Below are 20,932 nucleotides of genomic sequence, written 5' to 3'. Positions count from 1 at the left end.
GGATGATATTTTCATGATTTTTTGGCACATTGGTTTGATCACGAAACTTTTATCTGTGAAATGTTGAGAAATTATTGAGTCATATATACCCTAATATAGCTAGATTGCAAAAGTTCAAAACTGACTGAATTCAATTTTCTCCATTTTTATTTTAATCGTGTAGAAAATTTTGACTAAAAAGAAAACCTCTGGCTATTCAGTATTATTTATGCATCCCATTTATTAGCAGAAGAAATAAGTTTATTTGGATGATATTTCTCATTTCAATATTTTGTTGATTCACTGCAGAAAACTGGAATACTATACCAAAATCTTTATTACCAGTAACAGGTAAAACTGTAACTACTTGACACTATCATGAGATTTTCGCACTGCACATTTCACGTAACATTCCCATAAATGTACCAATTAAACCTCGTAGTTTATAAGATTACACATACAGTGCCATTGTCATTATACTTTACTCTTTGGAATAAAAATGATAATAACATAGATATTCTAAAATGTATAAAAATTCACAACCAACAACCTGTCAATATTCACTCTGATCCTCATAAAAAACACTTTCTATAGATTGATAAAATGTCATTAAAAGAATGTTCGTAATTCCTTGAAAGTCATCTACATCTATCTTAATGTATTTTTAATGGAAAAGTAATGAAGTACCACATTTATTTTGCTCCACCTCTCTCTATATGTTGCTAGACAATGCTGGGCTTAATTATGGCTGCTAATTTTAACCTGCTTTATACATCCTCTTTACAACCCAATTCATGCTATGTACATAATTCTTGCAATAATTGATGAACCGTTGTTTTATTACATTATATGTAGATAAAAGAATATAGTACTAATTTTGTGTCTTACTACGATAAATTCTCATGAAATTTGGGCACCAGTGTAATTTGTGCTGGTACATAAATCTTTTATCGTATTTTGGGAAAGATCTATGTCCAACAGGAAGTCCTAAAATTGAGGTATAGAAGAGAAAATTGGTTTAACATTAAAACAAACTGAAATCATAATTCAAGATACATGTAATATAGGGGGTAATCAATTCATAATCTTATTGAAGCATCAGGTAAACTATATGAGATTATTACACTGCTGATGTAGTTGTTCATTATGTACATATTATCTATGTCCTCTACAGCTAGCCCACAGTACCCACAAAAGAAACGAGGATCATCAGCAAGTCTGTCACAGGTGGAGGATTCTGTGTTTCGTTCCACTCCATCGCCGGCTAGTCTCGCGCGGATGGATACTCGTAATCATCGGTCCATGGACAATAGTCCCATGGCCTACACACCAGACGATGCTGATTCTGCCAATGGAAGCGTGTCACAGTTTGCCACCCTGCCAAGAGCACGCAAGAAAGGCAAAAAGACCGTCAAAGAGGTAAGAAGCTGACATATAATAAACAGGAAACAAAGGATGGATGTTGTATTGGTTGTAGTATTTTTTACATACATTTGATTTTCAAGATTATCCAATGTCCCCATGATAGGTATGCTAGAACACCCAAATTTGAAATTGTATGCTGTCATTATTACTTATATATTTGAATGTAAAAGCAATTTTCATTAAATTCTGTATATGTATATGTCATAACTGGACAAAATTTTTAATTGGTTTATTTTTTTATTTCTCCGTTAATTGATTGGAAATTATGGCACATATAACTTTAAAACTTACCTTTAGTTTTTATTGCTGTGTCATCCAACCATTGTATTGGGAGCTGAATCTAGAGTTTCCATCAGATGTTGTTTGTGTTACAGGAACAGGACTATGAGTACCAGATCGGAGACCTACAGAGTCAGCTGTCCAAAAAAGACTCCATGTGTAGCTACTGTGCCAGTAAACTAGACATCCATATATGTAAGTAACCAGATAATGGTTGGAGATTGATAGAATAAACCTCTGCCGGTAATCCTCAATCCTAAATTGAGATTTGAACCCTTTCAACCCTTGTTTTTGAAAATCTATTTTGAACTCTTACATTATAACAAACCTAAAATGTTGTTTTCCAAAATAAGGTCAGTCTCGCCATCATAATTCCTATTTTCTTGTTTACAGCTCGACTCCAGCAGGAACTACAGCAGCAGGACATACAGGGTGAGGACGAGATTCTTCTGGCCATAGCAGGTATCAAACAGGTAAGTTTGACCAGATTCTCCTGGCCATCGCAGGTATCAAACAGGTAAGTCTGACGAGAAATCTCTTGGCAATCGCAGGTATCAAACAGGTAAGTCTGACGAGATTCTCTTGGCCATCGCATGTATCAAACAGGTAAGTCTGACGAGATTCTCCTGGCCTTCACAGGTATCAAACAGGTAAGTCTGATGAGATTCTCCTGGCCTTCACAGGTATCAAACAGGTAAGTCTGATGAGATTCTCTTGGCCATCGCAGGTATCAAACAGGTAAGTCTGACGAGATTCTCCTGGCCTTCACAGGTATCAAACAGGTAAGTCTGACGAGATTCTCCTGGCCTTCACAGGTATCAAACAGGTAAGTCTGACGAGATTCTCCTGGCCATCGCAGGTATAAAACTGGTAAGTCTGACGAGATTCTCCCGGCCATAGCAGGAATCGAACAGGTAAGTCTGACAAGATTCTTCTGACTTTAGGGTCGGCTCTATAGCTCAGCCGGCCAACAAGACCAAGGTGAGCTTATGCGATACCTGGGCATCCGTCGTCTCTCTTTCAATAATCAACTTCTTCTCCATAACCACGGAATTTAACAAAATTTGACTGGTAGCATCCTTATGGGGTTCTGAGTGAAAATTGTATAAATGGTCAGGCTGATCCCTGCGGGCCTGAGGGGCGGGGCCAAAAGGGTCAATTTGGCTATTTCCATACAAACTAATTCTTCTCTGAAACAATGCATGGGATAGAATTCATAATGCAATGGTAGCATCCTTATAGGTGGGGATTCAAAATTGTACAAAATTAATAATGGAACCTGAGGGGTGGGGCCAAAAAGGTCAATTTGCCTATTTTCATATAAACAACTTCTTAGCATTGAATAACACTTATAGTCATATGGTATTGGTAACATCATTATATGATTGAGATTCAAAATTAAATGAATCGTGGAATTAATTTTGCTATTTCTGATTGTAAGAGTTTTTGTGCTAATTAATAAGAAAACCAGGTGAGTGATACAGGCCCTCTGGACCTTTTGTTTGGCAGATTATAACAGTACTATGTACAGTCAAAATCATTTTTAGTAATGGCTAAGCATTATCAAACTCTAAACAATAAGTTATTGGGTATTTTCTGTTGATGTCTCTTTTGTTCTTTAGGTACGTGACGTCCTAAAAGGAACACTTAAGTTTTCTCAGAACTTGATTGAAGAAGACAATATTGAGATTACAGAGAACCACTACATGGAGGAACCTGCATCGACCTCTCCCGAGTCAGATATTGAGAAAAAGTCAGCATCTGGAGATGTAAAATACCATGGAACAAAACGAGGCAGTAAGGGGAAAATGTTTTACATGAGTAGTGAGGAAAATTCAGAAGCTGCAGATTCACCAACAGATGGCGCTGTAAATAAATTCGTCAATAAGGATGTGGAATTATGCGATTATAGAATTAGTCGAGGAAAATCAAACACATTTACAGAAGGCAATAGAACAAATATTGTTGAGAGTAGAGGCAGCCGTTCAGCAAGTTTGCCAATCCAAAGTCCAAACCCACTGTACAGGGGAGAGTCTTCTGAGGACGATTTTGTGTCCTGATCAGTAGAGTGTGGGAGATGTTAGTGAACAAGTTGGACCCTGAATAGTTATTAGTTAAATATATATTTAAAGGTATGTAAGTAAAAGCTTTAATATATATTCTAAATAAAAATGTACAGTTTATTTATTTCATGTATATAATTTCTCTAAGTACATATTTTTATTAGAATATTTATAGGTTATTATTTGATGTAGCATTCCCTTCCAAGTTTGGTTGTTAATTAAACACAGGTTTGGTTGTACATGTATTCAATTACCTCTGAGCTGTTTAAATACTAGTATATACCCAATACTGCCATTCCAAGTGCCACAAGAATGATGAGCTACAATTCAGGATTAAATGTAATAGTACCCTGTGTAAGATATTATCCATGGGAGATAACCACACCACTTTATTTAGTTAATTCAAGATTTATAGCTCTATATATGTCAGACACCAAGATGTTCTTTTCTGGTGTGGACAAATGAAGTGGAGTGAAAATGAAATTGAAAGATATAGAGTTTTATTGTTTTTGTGATATTGTGTTCAGTATTTCTTCATAATGAGTTGGTGTTCATTTTATTCTATTGATTTATGTGATACATGTGTTGTATGATTCACTATTCAACTGTTCATTTACATTTACTTTCTTGTGTACTTTGATGCGGGTTAGTCAAACTGCATGTACATGGTATCAACATGAGGAATATAAGACATGGAGTGTGACTGATGTTTGTTAAGTCTTTACTGGTACTTTACTTTTGGTAAATCTGTTTTGACTTTTGTAATGATACATGTGTTTATAAATCTTTATACGTTTTGATTGTGCATAGCAGTTGTCAGAATATCAATTATTAACTGAATCATGGATATATGCATTAAAATCAATGTAAACAAATTATGTGCTCATGAAGAATATTGATAGTGCTACAAAATACCCTCTTCATCTTAAAGAATTAACTAATTTTTACTATCATCTTACAAAGGAAATATTAAAGTCCTGCTAAAAATGATCGGTTAAAATATGACTTAATGCAGATACCATTTGTAGAAGAATATTTATAATGATTTCTTAGTAGGTGGAGCATTGGTACAACAGTTGTTGAAACTCTGTGGCTGTAAGCATGCATTCATTTTAAACTAGGGGCCATAGAAGATAGATTTAATTCTTACCTAACTAAGTCGGAAAGGTTATGATCCATTTATGTGAAAGTTCGGAAAGATGTCGAATAGTCACATGGTGTTTGCGGCAACAATGTAATATTGGCTAACTGGTTTGTTTAAAAAGTGGGACCTGCGTAAGATGTTCCCAAATCATATGAATTTTTCTATATGTCACTCTGGGTGTTCATGCTGGCCATTCCTGCTAAAAAAAGTTTTCAGTCAACAAGTCTTTATACGTTTCAGAATGTCATTATTTTCAATTTATATGTATAGTTGATAGTGAAGATTATTTTTTGTAAATTTTATTTTTACTAATGAAATTGAAATACAAGATACTGCTTTTTCTCTTAGGATAATTTGCTTCCTAAAATTAAAACCTGACTGTTTCTAATCTGTTGTATGCTAAAACATATATACACTTACACATTAGATTGGCTCTTTTCCAGGAAATAATTTGTCACACATCGGTTGTGATGGCATCTTTCATCCCATCCCACATGTAATGTTCACTGGTGATAGTAGACAATGCCTCATGTTTAAACTATTGAGAAATCTAAACATTTAACATGTAACATAAGTAAAACCACTTAATCCTTTTAATTTACGTGCCAGTCATCGAACGAGGCGGTGGGGGTGTAGGTTGGGGGACACTGATGGGAACGGCATTCTTTTAATTGTAATTACCCCTTCCTGTCGGTTCTCTGTTCTGTTTCATTGTAACTTGTCCTAATTTCAATTACTAGTGATGTGGTTCATGTCCAACTTTACATATTCATATGATGGGTAGTTTCTGAACCAAGCATGTCTGCCATGCACTTGTATTATATCCTAGTATCATATCCATTTTAACTTTTTTTATTAGCTTAGTCATATTAAGACATGGTTTGGTTTGGTTTGAGTAAAATTTGTTATTTATACTTGTGTAAATTTGACCTTTTGTAAGATCTCACTGTGTATATAAACCTATTACCCGAACCTCTGTAGTCAGGAAACCTGTGTACACCGGACGTGATGTATACATTGTATAATCTGTAAATTAGGATCAATGTGAACAAGGAACCTGTCGTGTTCTGTTCAGCTGGAGTGTCTATCTTCATTACTCAGTCTCCATGCAATCACTACAGTGATGTAGGTGATAGTGTGGCGATCTGATGGTGTAAATAAATCTTAATATATATGTATATATATAATTTACATTCACAATATGTACAGATGAAACTGTTCTCATTCTTTGTAAATCTTGGTCCGTGTATGTTTAAGTTAATTTCTTTTGTGATATGATATTAGTTGTTTATTAGAGATTGTTTGTTTAAAAGCTTCTGAAACTTTGCTAGGTTTCAAAAGATATGAAGATAGATTTTATTTATACTTGATTGCAACACTTGCTTGACAGTTGCATTATAAATGTTATGCCAGTTTCTTTTGCAAGCAAAATTTAGACATAAGCTTGGATTATACATGCCATTTGACAGTAGTAATGAATTACAGGTACAAATCATAATTTAAACATTTTATATCCTCCATATGAGGCTATATAATATATATATGGATATTCCTTGGTAGGGGTCACTAAATTAGTATAAACCTGAGGCTCTGTCGTTTAGTAACTTCTGTTGTGCTAGGTTGTATTGATATGAGATTGTTCCAGCAAAGGTTTATCACAAATATGTAAGGTTAAGTAAACTGAGGTTACAGCTTAAAGAAAGTTTCAGGGGAAATATAATAGGTTAATCACAAATCTACAGGTGAGTTTTTATCAAAGAATGAAGAAATGTAAAAATCTGAAGTTTTCATGTCTTGTTTTGTCAGTTACATTATATTTGATGTGATGTATATAATGTGTTGTTATCAAGATTTCATCTGTTATAATTACCAGTACGTTATCATGTGTCATCGTTCATGTTATATTGGTACTAAATTCTAATTTTGTCTTTATATGCTTGTAGTTTTCTGTGAAAACTTCATGATATGGCCTCAAACTAGTTTTTAGAATTTCTTCCTTTGTTGAATATAAATAAAACTGCTGTACAGTGCAATAAGAGATGTTTCCATTTTTATCTTGTAATATTATTGAACTATAATATATATACAATAAACAAAATTTCTCATCAATCTTGCCTGTCTTATTTGTTACAACGACCTAAATACCAACCGGATTGGTGACCTTTCTAGCTAACTGGAGGGCCATTGACTTATGCCATGGTACAGTTTCTGTTGTCCATCCATCATCTACATTACCTTTAAATTGCAAAAGATTGTAACCAAATTTGGCCAGACACATCGTTGAAGGAAGGGGAACAGTGTTTGTATGTCTTGGTTCTGTAGTGACAACTTGTATTGGAATATAACACACACCACCTACATATACAAAGCTGCCTCACCAAAAAAATTACACGACTGTATTCAATATTCATAACTTGTTTAATATCATTTGCTTTCATTTTGATCAACCATAAATATATATTTATTTACATGTACATTATTTGAATAATAAAACTCTAGTGTAAAAGCATTTGACTCCACACTAATAAAATATCAATCTATTCCCATTCTCAAATCACATCATACACAAGGCGTTTATATAATCACAGCACTGGCATAAATTTCTTGCCTTTGTATCTTTTTTTCCCCCCAAATAAATCATTGAATTACATTTTGCCGTTACACACAGCTTTACGTTGGTTTTGTAGAGTGATAGAGGGTTGAGATTTCCTAATTAACTCGACTACTGTAGCCAGTTTAAGTATACAATCTACACTTGTATATGTACAGTAAAATACGTTTATAATAAACACGCTTACAACGAAATCATGATTATGACCTTTTTATTTTCCATCAAAGTTCCTTTACTATGTTTGTAATATGTGTAAAACAAACCATGTGTAAAACAAAGTGATTTCGTCGGTTCCTAGAGGTTCGTTATAATGGCGTTTTACTGTATCTGGACAACTGAACAATTTGTCCAGTATGACCATTTATGTACAAAAGCTACAATTGTCAAAACCATAAATGTTATTTACTGGAAAACAGTTGCATTGAAAAATACGGGGTACCCAGTATGCTAAAATCACAAAACTACCTTTGTTCACCATGAGTGAAAAATTAATATTGTTTGAGGCAATCTGTCTCAACAGTTTGGTTCTGTATACATTTTTATATTACAATCTTAATACATTTTGCATTTTTATCACACAAGTGAAACAATGAGCAATTCTTCCCAGACTGTGGAATGGTTTGTACACATTATGAGTTGTTACTATAGTATAGAGTTGAAATATAAAATAATTTTTTTTATAAAATCAGGTTTCACTTCAAAATCTCCAATGAAAGCACATCAGTTTACATAGTTGCAGATAATTACTGACAGATATCTGTTTACATTAATCTCGGTAATTAAATTAATTTGATTAATTAGATAGCCTGACTGTGGTGTCTCTTTATATCCAGTATCGGTTACCTAGGTGACTAGGGTTAAATCGACGCCTTCATTCTGATGCAAGTTGTTACATCAGAGACAGCTAACAGTGGCCCAGTCTGTACTGCTGTGGTTACAATATACCATATATATACATGTATACATAATTTATTAGTAAGATAATTTAGTTATCTGACCAAAGATTTCAGTGATTGGGCGAATAGCATCAAATGTCTATTGAATATACAGTAAGACAGTCAAACGTTGGTTCATAAATACAGAACTTTTGATTTCAATATCAAACGTCTATGTATAGTACTCTTGACTATCTTGGATATCTTTAGTAATTAAATCTAGCAGTTTCTTTAAAGGTTGGATAATTTATTTGGAAAACTAACAACAACTGTTAAAATAAAATATTTTCTTTGAGATAAGAGAAGATTTTTGTAAAATCAATGAACATTTATATTCAGTGAAAATCTTCATGAATAACTCATCATATTTACCTCCTTAATTTTAATCCATCTATCACATCAACAATGATGATGAAATGTAACCAATTCTGTTAAGAACTTACAGCAGTACAGACAGAAATAAACACCTTCCTGTGACGATTTACCTGACCATATGTGTCCATCACTGACTATAGTGTCACGGCAGTAGTACACCATATCATGGCAGTTGCTATATGGCCAAGCTTGTGTCCAGAAGGCGTTTACGAAGATCAGGTGACTCTGAGAGTTTGTGCCCATTCTGGTGGTTTACAGTCGTACTGTACAGCATTGCCACAAGTCTGGGAGTTATCTCCTTTACTGGCTCCACTGCTTGGCTTGGCTGCACCAGCTGTAATGAAAGGTAAAATATAATTGTAACAAGAAACAGCAGACAATGTCAAACTTATCATATACCACATTATGATTTCTATGTATGATTATACCTCTATGGCATCTCTGTTTGAGTTTAAAACTGTATAATCACATTAATGTGATTGACTTAGATTATTATGACAAGAACAGAACAGGTGTTGTCTAGTACATTTTAATGTATGTAGAGAGCCCTTACAATGCTGATTCACCTGGTCCTATTTTCTTTGTAATTTCTTGAGTCTATTCGTTTTGCCCTTGCTGAATTATATTTACATCGGATTGTATATTTTTCATTATTATGTATGCCAACTTGTGATGTTATTCATGTGCTTACCAGAGTCTGCATCTGCTGTCGAGGTGCTGCCACCTAGTGACAGTTCAGAAAGGTCACCAAGATCTATAGCCTCGCTGAATGGATTCTCGAGTAGTTTAAGTACTCGTCGTACTTCAGAGTACTCTCCCTTTTCTGCAGCTTTTATAGCATTCTCTGCTATGTAGTTCCTCAATATAAATCTAAAGGAGAGTCAAGTAGTGTTATTGTGAATGTCCTCTCTTTCACAGTAGAAGGAAACATATTTATTTCAAACATTTAACTGAAGGTAAGGTTTATCTTTGTATATCTTCATCCCTAAACAACTGGAAAATCTTCCTTCTTGTAAAAGATAGTTTTATGAATATATTTTCTTGAACAGGGATTAATACTCAATACCTTTAAGCATACAAGAAAACAGAGGGGAGACAATACTAAAACTATTAAGTTTGAGAGGACAGATTTAGACCAACTATCACACTATATTTTTTGATAAAGCTTACTTTACTGCTAATTTCAGATATTCAATAAACAGATACATAAGTATAGCATATGCAACGGACCCTCGTTAATCCGGACACCTTCGTTCCTAGCCTAAACTGTTCGGATTACGAATTTTCCGGACTGCCGAATTTGTGTTCTTAGTCAATTTTAAAATTGTCATAGTCATGTACTAGTTACTCCCCTTGACCTTGTGATTGATGATAGATTTTTATGTAACGTACGTTGTGTTTAAAGTAGTTTTCTCATATAATTACGTTAAGAATATGAAATAAACGTGTGGTTTTTTTTTAAATACAAAACCAAAAGCCATCATTATTTGTGTACAATGTACATGTATGTCAATATAGCAACGTATACCACTCTTGATATATCGTACAGCAAAATTTTGTTTCAAAATGCCTAACTAAGGATCTATATCTACGTTCTTGTCCTAACAAAACCATGAAAAATAAATATTTGTGAAATTTTTATGGACTAATGGAATTGTTATTTTGTATATTGTGTGTTTGTATTGACCATTTCCACAAATCTTTGCTTTCTGACTAACAAGACGTTTTGTAACAACCACGTAAACGTTCACTTCTAACTTCCTGCACAATGTCACAGATGTACGCATGTATTGGCATGTGCCTTAGTCTTTACATCATATACCATAGACAATCAAATACATTGATATAAATTCAAGATACTTATTAAGTTTGTGAGTATTAACTCACTTTATTGTACCCAAAACTCGGAGCGATATATTCTGCATGCGAAACCAGTAAGATAGCTTGTTGAAATATCTCAGTTATCATACTGACGTTTGATCTCCCATAGAAAACCAATAAACTGTTACATGACTGAATGTACCCATGGCACAGGTGCTGGCCTTGGATTTTCTCAGTCTGGATTATTGTGGAAATTTATTAATGAAAAATACAGTCCGTTCCCGAACTGGAGTTCTGAATTCGGAATCCGAATTTCTGGAGTAGTGAGTATATTATACAATTATCGACCTATTTTCAGGTGGATACGGTGAGTTATCAACCTGAGTAAGTGATATATCCCGAGGCCAGAGGCTGAGGGTTATATCATTTTCGAGGGTTCATTACTAACCGTATCCACCTGAAAATAGGTCGATACTTGTATAATATACTCACTACTCCAGAAATTCAATGATATTTACAGGATATTAACCCGGCTATTCAAAAAGACTTTACTACAATAAACAGGATGATATTTGCAAATGTTCTCTTCACAAAAGTAGTTTATCCATTACATGTAGTAAATGGCAAATATTCAAATGTTTCTTGCTAATGTTTTAGACTAGTATAACGTGAATATTTTATCGCTGCATCAACTGCCCATCTGGCATTTATGAACGTTTTCCATGAATTGAAGTTCGCAGTTGATCACCGTGATCGCAGTAAACTTGCTGCCTTCCGCCACATATGTTGCCAACTACAATAATGACGTCACAATAGATTATCCCGGCGTCATTGAATAAGGAAACTTCCGTTACACTATATATGCGTACGAATCGATGTCAAAAGTGATTATGACGTCACATCTAAAGGGAGTTTCCCTCCATATATTTTTGACACAGGTTACTAGACTCGCGAGAGGTATCTTGACTGAGTCCAGTAACCTCGCGTGCTTTTCGCCTCAAATTTCGGGGTTGATATCGCAGTTCATGAAAACTTCTGAGAAACGTGTCGGCCAATCAAAATACAGCAAATACACCAGTCATATAATAAATAATGTTACGGAAATCTATCCCTGACATTTCCGTCAGGATTGTGAGTTTTCCAGACTATAAGCGTCTTGATTATTGAGGGTCCACTTTATCCTGATTTGGTAACTAAAGCAAAAAAGGTTTGATAGGTAAAATGAGTTATTTATTGAAATTACCTTGGATTTACAGAGTTCATGACCTCTGACCTCTGTTTACTTTCACCTTCAAGGTCATCACATTTTTGGGCCTCTAGCTTCAATCGTTCAGTATATTGTAATAGCCATTCAGTCCAGAGTTTTCTATCTCCTTCGATTTTAGATGACGGTGTCAATTCCTGGAAATGTCAAAGCAATAAAGATATTACTACACAGGTACTGTCAAACAGAAGTATTCATAATTCATTTTCCTTTCCATATTATTCTGAGCATTGTGACACGACACTTTTCAATAAATTTTAATGACTTTGCTTATGAAAAGATTCTATAGAATTCCACAAATTTATGGAGAATTATTTGCTGTTATGACACTGTATCAAAAATGTAAATACTTATCCTTTATTTTTTTCTAAAAAACATGTTGTTTTACCATATTCTCATCAAGATATGTATTACTTTGCCTATTCATATTCATAGCTGTAAGGAATTCTGTATCAGATTTTATATAACCCCACCTGTAGTTCCTTTGCTCTCTCCATTTTTTCTATCTCCTTTACAAAGGAACCTAAACCACGCCCTAAGGAATTCAGGATTTCAGGGTTAGTCTGCATCAACATCATAAACATCTGTAGCTGTCTGTGAAAATAAAATAATATTTTGTATCATATAATCTTCACAGATTTACATGATCACATACGAGCCTTGGCAGCAGACTAGGTAACACAATCAACATTCTACCACAAAATTACCTCTGGATCACAAAACATACATGGGGTAGTTACTTGAGCAAGGATTTTTCTCAGGGTACTTTCAGTTTGGACAGTTTGGTTATTGCGTTTGTCATTGTCCCACTTATTCCATACATAAAGACAAAATCTGTATTGTAATGCAGTGCAATGATCCAGATTACAGTGAACTTGTGAAGTTCAAACGGACCATCTACCAGGTAGATTGCCTCATTTTAGACAATGATTGTTATAGACAATTAACTCAACATATCAGAAGACAAAGAGAGAGTTTCATCTCATCATATCAAGTCATAATCTTGTGTTATGTTGAGTTTACTGTTTGAGGTTTTAAGAAAATACATAGTGTAATGGCAAGCTATATCTACATACAAATTTTACATTTGAAAATTGGCAATTAATTTGTCTGCGTAAATGAAATGACCTCCATAGTTAGGTATGTGATAATGTGATGGCTTGATACCTTGGATCCATCATGGGTTTACACGACAGCTTTAGTTCCTCCACTGTGGCACACTGGGATAGGATGTACTCTGTCACCTCGATAACAGCCGAGTCATAATTACTACTTCCTGGCAAGGGGAGACGACTCAGACAACGGAAACAGTTTGTAAAATCAGCTCCAGTTTTTTGCATCGTCTCCATGAACTTCTCAACCAGCAATCTGACAAAACAAACGGCATTTCCTTATATTAGATGCAAGAGTACATAAAGAAATAGTGACCATCTATTTATTTTCTATTTTGTTTGAGCCTTTATTACTTCACTGGAACATTTCATGTAACAAAAGACCTAAAGCAATTATGATAGTATCAAGGACTACCAAGGATAGTATCAGTCTTGTATCATAATTATTGCTATTATATCACTTATGAATTTTAAGATTAGCAGAAATCATTCTTTGCAATATTTGATGTTACCCAACCGTGTTGTATAGCCAGACACAACAAAGTGTCAAATCTTCAGTTTTATGTTTTAATAAGATAGCAAAGTTAACATATATGAATGGCACTAATCAAGTCACAAACAATCTGGTTATCAAAGGGAATGAGCCAGTACTGGAGAGATGGTACGTACTCCTAGTGTTGGAAACAACAGCCTGTACTGGAGAGATGGTACATACTCAGAGTTGTTAACAACCAGACTGTTTGAAGACAGTTCTGCTGTCTGATAAAACCTAAATCATAAAACCTTTGGTGGTACATGCTTACACATGGCGACCTTTCAATTTGAACCTAAATATTGTCAAACAACATCATAGTATTGTATATCTGCCGGTTTAATATACATACCCATCTTCTGGAAACTCTGTCTTCAACAGTCCCAACTGAAAAGGAAGTTATTGCTGATACAAACAACATTAAGAAGACTACAAATTTCTCTGATAACTATCCAGTTTGACTTTTAAATACAAAAAATATTTTCTGAAATATAGTTATTTCTGAAATGTATTTTCAAACATTATGAACTAAAACAATCTGTATTAGCCTTCTGTCAATTAGACTATTTTAATTATCTCAATATGCACACACACCTTTTTCCTCATTTTCTGTGTGTAGTGTTTTGAAAATTCCTCATCAAACAAACCAAGTTCTTTTTCTGTTTCTGACAAGGGGATGACCTCTTTGATGGCTTCAGCTAACTTCTCACAGTTCCACTTACAGATTTCAGGTTGTTTCTGGTAAGTGTATCTACCTCCATCATCTACAAGAAACACATACAATACATACAGTATCTTACCTACAAGAAACACATACAATGGATACAGTATCTTACCTAATTAAACACTTATGTCCTCACATTGTCGGAAATCTAAGCGTCACTGCTCTATCCGTTGTGTCAGTCACATACGATAGACTGGTGACTTGTAAGCTTCCAACGTTGATGTCCTCCTTACTTTCTCAGATAAAACAATTCATAAATAGTCATGCTACAAGTTGAAACTAAAGTTTAAAAATGTAAAAAGCAAAGATAATGACATCAAACTTTATTTCCTGTTTAGATATACATTGTATATATTAACATCGGCAAAATTTCTTCTTGTTTAATTAAGATAAACATTTTCAGGTCAAAATTACTGGTAGACATTTTCCTGTGTAACTACAGCATGTAACATATCTCTCTGCTGCTTGTATTCCTCCAAATGAATTACATGAAAAAACAGAACTGAATCAAACTTTACATAGGTTTTAAATCTCTTACACATTATGAATGATAAGTAAACAAATTTAATGCATGTACATATGTATACCTGAAGCATTACAAATGAAGTCTGGGTCGTAACGGTCCATAAAACCATACGGGCCATAGTCTATTGTCACTCCACATATACTCATGTTGTCGGTGTTGAGCACACTGGAATAGACAGATAGAGACCTCTATCAATAAATAAGTTACACATAATAATAAGTCAAAATCAAAGGGGATAAAATTGAAATCAACAGTCTGTTTTTGTACACACATATATAATTATTGTGTGCTGTAAACTTTTAACCATCTTCACTTCAGTTTTCCATCACAGACACCTAATTCCAAACTAAGGTGTGCCTAACAAAGGATGGACCTTCAAGACATGATATGATCCAAACTTGTGTTCACAATATACAACAGAGATTGTTAGATCCACCAGACTGTTGAGAACAAAGCCAAGGGATTAAGACCTAAATCCCCAGTCAATGAATACCGGTAAATAAATTTATTGATTCTGACTTCCAATAACATTAATAATGTGTACCTGAGTTCATGTAATCAACACTTTCTTTGAACTTTTATATAAATATATACATGTACATCCAGTTTCTTCCTGTATATATGTATATTATGGTTGTTGATTCTATACAATTATAGCATATCATTTATCCAAGAAACCAAGAGCAATATCGACCAGGGGTGAAACCTACCCATGACACCATCCAACACACTGCCACTCTGCCACAAGTCGTGCTGTCCTCTTTACCACTTCTCGGAAAAACTCAAGGTACATCTTCTGCTTATCTTCCTTAAAATTATCCCATGTCTGAAAATACCACATGTCAAAAATTCAATTTCTAATTCATACAAAAAATGGCAAAAAGATTATATATATTTGTTTTGTTTTTTTATTTTACTTTTTTAAATATTTGATTTTTCCAAACAGATCTAGTAAACCTTCAATTGCTACATTTTTCAAAACTTTATTTTTTTAAGATATAACCAAACATGAATAAGTTATAAGTTTTACAATTCAATGAACATAATAAATCTTTCAACAAAATGTAAATGATGAAACTAATTATAAAGTATGAAAGTATGTGATGTAATTATTTTATTTCTGAATTTTTCTTAATTGAACTGTTTGGGTTGTGAAAACTGATGGACTGGGCATTGAAAATGTGGCTAATATTAGGCCTAAATGCCAATATCAATACATTGAAGTAGACCATTTGTTAAGTATATTTACATCAGTATAAAATGTTTTGATTGTGTACTCCAGCATCTGTACCAGTATATCAGTCCTGCCTACACTTGGACCCTTCCTCCCAGTCTCAGGGTCAAGTGGTTTAAAAATCTCAAACGATCCAAACCTGTGAAATAAATTATCATCAACTACATGTTCATGTATATATACATAATATTCGATATTTTCCACTCACTTTCCTTATCAAAAATATGAATGAAAACCAAATGTATATGAAGTCATGAACAATAGACTTAATTTTAATATAAAGTTTTTTGTTAAGACTTATAAACCTGTGAAGGTCTTGATTTTGAAATATTTAGGAAGGTGTCATCAGTATAATACAAGCTGAATTAACATCTGTTCCAATAATTTGAGCTTTACAAGAAAAGGTCATATATACAGTTGTCCAAAGCTGATCTGTTTAGTGTGAGGATGCTATTTTCAAAGGAATGAAATCGAATCAAAGTGTTTATATCAAACTAAGGCTTACTCTATATTGATAATTACCCCACGTAATAATAAACTTAGACTTTTACTATCCGAACTTTAGTACCTCAAAAATGTTGGTGCAATTCTCAAAACAATGGTACATCGTTCACGTATAGGGTGGCCATCGTAGAAAATATCCCTGATTACCCTGGAGTCAGAGGTCACACAGGTACCAGCTCGCGTCGTAGGAATGCCCAGGTTAAAAATTGCCTGATTACAAAAGTAACATATTATGCCTTTGAATCAATTGTATCAATTATATATTCTGTTCCTTTCTCTTCCATTGATTTCTTATGCTAAGAATTTTTCATTGCAACTTTTTTTTTCATATTTCTGCGTTTTCAATATATGTTAATTGTATTGTATGTCATATTTTAATTCAAATAATATGATAGTTATTCAAAATGTATTGTAACCGATAACTTGCATTGATTGAATGCAAGTTTATTGTAACAAATAATCATATAATAAATGGTAGCTATAATGTACTTGTACCTCACTACATAGAAATTCCCTAATAGTACTCCTTAGTACTTTGCGTCCATCAGCTGATCGAGAGTATGGGGTCAGACCAGATCCTTTTAACTGTATCTCCCAACGTTCTCCATTCTTATTTACTACCTCACCTAAATACCTGTTGGAAAAATAACCAAGGTAGATTTCACTGCATTATTTATGAATGTAAATCAAGAACAGTTAAGACGGGACATTGGTCTGGAGCAAATTGCGATTGAAATAAAAATTAACAATTCCGACTGGCTAATTCTTCAGTGTGTGTACAGAAGTCCTAGCCACGAAAATTGTATAGAAGAATTAGAAGAAATCCTGGAATTACAACATCTAAATAACCACCATTATACATTCAGGGCTATCGTGGGTGACTTCAACCTAAAAGAAATTGATTGGGAGAACACAACTACCAGCACTGGTGAAACCCATCTAGCATCCAAATTCATAGAAATCATAAAAGACAACTACCTGTTCCAACATGTAAGGGAATTCACGAGGATGAGAAACAATGATAGACCATCTATATTAGATCTTGTCTTATCAAATGAAGAAAATCTCATAAGTGAAGTCAAAACGTCAAGCCCCTTGGGAAATAGCGACCATGTATGTATCAACTTCAACATCAATTTGAACGTTACCAACAGCGAAAGTAACCCAATCATGAACAAAAACTACAAAAAGGGGAACTATTTCAAAATTAGAGAAAACATCAATGCTATTGACTGGAATCTGCTCCTTAGCAACAAATCCATATGTGATGCATGGGGACTGTTTACTGAAATCCTAAATAAAGAAATAGAAGAAAACGTACCAGAGTGTAAACAGTCCAAACGAACATAAAGAACACCATGGATAACTGCTGAAGCAATGACAGCCATTAGATCAAAAAGGAAACTATGGAAAAAATTCCAGTACTGTAAAAACAATACAAACTTTGAAAACTATCAAAGAGCGAAACATACATCAAGCGTAGAAGTAAGGAAAGCAAAGAAAGTGTTTGAGCAGGAGCTGGCTGAAAACATCAAGCAAAATCCCAAGGCATTCTGGAACTATGTACAATCCAAAATGAAACTAAAAGACAAGATCAGGAACCTATCAACACCAACAGGAGAATCCATAACTAACAATCAAGAAAAAGCAGAAGAACTAAATAGATTTTTCACAAGTGTTTTTACTAAGGAAAACCTGTCATTCATCCCTGAGGTTCCAGCGAAGGACATTGAAAATAACCTCCCTACCCTGAATATCACAGAAGAACTAGTCAAAAAACTTCTAAATAATACCAATCCAACGAAAACACTGGGACCTGACAACATCCATCCAAGACTATTAAAAGAACAGCTGACACTTTATCCAAGCCACTGTCAATTATATTTCAAAAATCCATCGATGATGCGAAGGTACCTAAAGTTTGGAAAGAGGCTAACGTCACTGCCATCCACAAGAAAGGACCAAAAAATCTAGCTGAAAATTACCGTCCCATTAGCCTCACTTCAATAACATCAAAAATCATGGAAAAACTTGTGAGAGATGCCATCGTAAACCACATGGAAACTAATAACCTCTTTAGCGAATACCAACATGGCTTCCGAAAAGGACATTCATGTGCAACCCAACTAATAGAAATGGTAGATAATTGGACAGGAGAACTAGACAACAAAAATGATATTGACATCATCTACCTAGATTTCCAAAAAGCTTTCGATACTGTACCTCATCAGAGACTACTCAAAAAATTATCAGGATACGGAATCACAGGAAATCTACTAAAATGGATTGAAGGCTTTCTAACCGACTGAAAACAACGAGTGGTATTAAATGGCGGAAATTCTGAATGGTCTTCGGTAACAAATGGAATCCCTCAGGGCAGTGTGATAGGCCCCATCCTATTCCTAGTATACATCAATGACCTACCAGAGGCTGTTGAAAATGCTGTTAGACTTTTTGCTGATGACACAAAACTTTTCTCTGTTGTCAATAATGTAAACTATCACCAAAAGCTATAAAGTGACATAAACAATCTAATGACATGGTCCAACGACTGGCAGCTGAAATTTAACTCAAAAAAGTGTAAACACCTACGTTTAGGAACAAATAAACAAATTCCTGGGGACTATATCATGGATAATACATCAATCCAGCAAGTCACTGAAGAGAAAGATCTAGGCGTTACTATTGACCAACAACTGAAATTCACAAGACATATCGAAGCATCAGCTAAAAAAGCAAACCAAATTATAGGAGTGTTGAAAAGAAGCTTCAAATACTTAAACAAAAGATCGTTCTGTAACCTTTATAAAGCCATGGTAAGACCACATCTGGAATATGCATCTACCGTCTGGACAACAAATACAAAAAAAGATAAAATCACACTTGAGAAAGTACAGAGGCGTGCAATAAAACTCATCAAAAATATTCGGAATAAATCTTACCCAGAAAGGCTACTAGATTTAGGACTGCCAACCCTAGAATACAAACCTAGAATACAGACGTCTCAGGAGTGATATGGTGGAAGTATACAAAATTCTGAACGACATAGACAAATGTGATAAAAATAAATTACTTCCCCGAAGTCATACTCAAACAAGAGGTCATAGTAAAAAACTTGTCAAGGGATGTTCCAGACTTAACACAAGGAAAAATAGTTTCTCACAAAGAGTAGTAAATCAATGGAACTCTCCACCTGAAAATGTCATATCATCAGAAACTTTAAACCAGTTTAAGTCAAGACTAAACAGCCATTGGAAATTCAAGCAAGAGAAGTTCAACCCTACTGCTATGAGAACACACAACCGCCAAACAATATGAACAATATTCAAATGGGTCAGAGATGCCTACCGCATATTTAAAGACCTCGACGACAGGTAACAGGTAACAGGTATGTGATAGCAGCTACCTGTATTCTATAATTCAAGTAAGTTCAATTTGCTGTGAATAGGACAAACCAAACCAAATCTTTTACAAATATAGATTTGTAGTGGGATTGGACTAAGTCGATCAGCGGTGACCAGGCAGTTCTGTCAGTAGACAGATATAGATTGCAACTATAGAATACATTACAGGACATTATGCTCCCTACTTACATAAAAAAAACTCCTTCATATACAAGTTAATTGTACAGTCACCCTAGATATTGCTACAATAAAATGACTTTTCTTCCAAGCTTGATTGCTTACATTGCAGCTCCATCACCAAGTTGGCCAGAGAAATATCCAAACTGGTGACCACAGTAGCAGTGTGCCGCTGGTTCACTTCCAGGTAAAAGTTTATTGCCAGCAAAATATTCACAGAAATCCTTCTGCTGAACTTCAGTTTCTTTCAGGTCAAGCAATGCTAATGCAGAAGATGAGTGACATACAAGGGTCGGATTTTCAACCGGACTGAGTTTCATTTTTGAGAAACATGCTCCCGGTACTTGTCGAGTGAAGATTTCATTCTCGGTGTCGATCGGGAGTGATCTCAACACGAGATTATCAAAATTGAGAGTTTCCAAAGTCGACATGTTGTTCACTGTTCTATGAAAACCGGCCACACATCTCCATGTACATAATGCCGATGTGCAAACGACACTACGGAACAGCTTAGATTTTAAAGAATGAGTGCGTTCTCTACTTTCTAACCTCGCGATTACAGTACCAGTTTCAGCAGCAAATCTTCGAAACATTGAAACAGCAAATCTCCGCAGTGTTTACAAAACACCTTACTTCCGGTTAACAGCGCCATCTATTTTCAAGTTTATTTACAATATTCTGAACTAAAACAAAATTATAATGTAATGCCAACACGTTAAACGTCGTGCACCTTAACCAATAAACATGATATGTTCAGCATTCACCTTAACTACATGGTTTCGTATTTTAAATCAGTAAAGCGAAAGTAGCTACTTCCGGTAGA

General features: G+C 34.5%; 2 protein-coding genes across 10 annotated transcripts in view; one reads left to right on the top strand and one right to left on the bottom strand.

Moving 5' to 3' along the window:
• LOC138320601 (TBC1 domain family member 5-like) overlaps positions 1–6,999 on the top strand; it is a 51,605-nt gene extending 44,606 nt beyond the window's left edge. For 8 of the 9 annotated variants that reach the window (XM_069263690.1, XM_069263693.1, XM_069263685.1 and 5 more), the window contains 4 exons: positions 1,154–1,398; positions 1,779–1,878; positions 2,077–2,156; positions 3,306–6,999. In XM_069263690.1, the coding sequence (XP_069119791.1) occupies positions 1,154–1,398; positions 1,779–1,878; positions 2,077–2,156; positions 3,306–3,743 (863 nt within the window). In that variant the 3' untranslated portion in view covers positions 3,744–6,999. Of the gene's footprint in view, positions 1–288; positions 331–1,153; positions 1,399–1,778; positions 1,879–2,076; positions 2,157–3,305 lie in introns of all 9 variants that reach the window. The other variant, XM_069263692.1, reaches the window with a different exon arrangement.
• Positions 7,000–7,289: 290 nt separating this feature from the next.
• LOC138320599 (protein adenylyltransferase SelO, mitochondrial-like) lies at positions 7,290–20,763 on the bottom strand. Its single transcript, XM_069263684.1, has 13 exons — positions 20,215–20,763; positions 17,024–17,162; positions 16,593–16,738; positions 16,040–16,163; positions 15,501–15,616; positions 14,852–14,955; positions 14,135–14,304; positions 13,893–13,927; positions 13,064–13,264; positions 12,370–12,490; positions 11,876–12,033; positions 9,503–9,681; positions 7,290–9,145 (listed from the first exon to the last, which is right to left on the bottom strand). Exons 1-13 carry the CDS (start codon positions 20,700–20,702, stop codon positions 9,027–9,029), a joined length of 2,100 nt encoding a protein of 699 aa, XP_069119785.1. The 5' UTR covers positions 20,703–20,763; the 3' UTR covers positions 7,290–9,026.
• Positions 20,764–20,932: the final 169 nt, after the last annotated feature.

Source organism: Argopecten irradians, chromosome 4 (assembly GCF_041381155.1).
Source record: "Argopecten irradians isolate NY chromosome 4, Ai_NY, whole genome shotgun sequence".
NCBI lineage: Eukaryota > Metazoa > Mollusca > Bivalvia > Pectinida > Pectinidae > Argopecten > Argopecten irradians.
Note: the sequence above shows the minus strand (reverse complement) of the source record. Positions and strands in the feature narration are given on the sequence as shown.

Bases quoted from the DNA above. Each gene is read 5' to 3' on its own strand.
- LOC138320599 (XM_069263684.1), bottom strand. From the start codon at position 20,702: ATGTTTCGAAGATTTGCTGCTGAAACTGGTACTGTAATCGCGAGGTTA. The intron at 17,163-20,214 runs GTAAGCAATCAA...TTTTTCCAACAG, and splicing joins CTTGGTGATGGAGCTGCAAT to GTATTTAGGTGAGGTAGTAA. The intron at 14,956-15,500 runs GTAGGTTTCACC...TGTCTATTCCAG, and splicing joins TGTGTTGGATGGTGTCATGG to TGTGCTCAACACCGACAACA.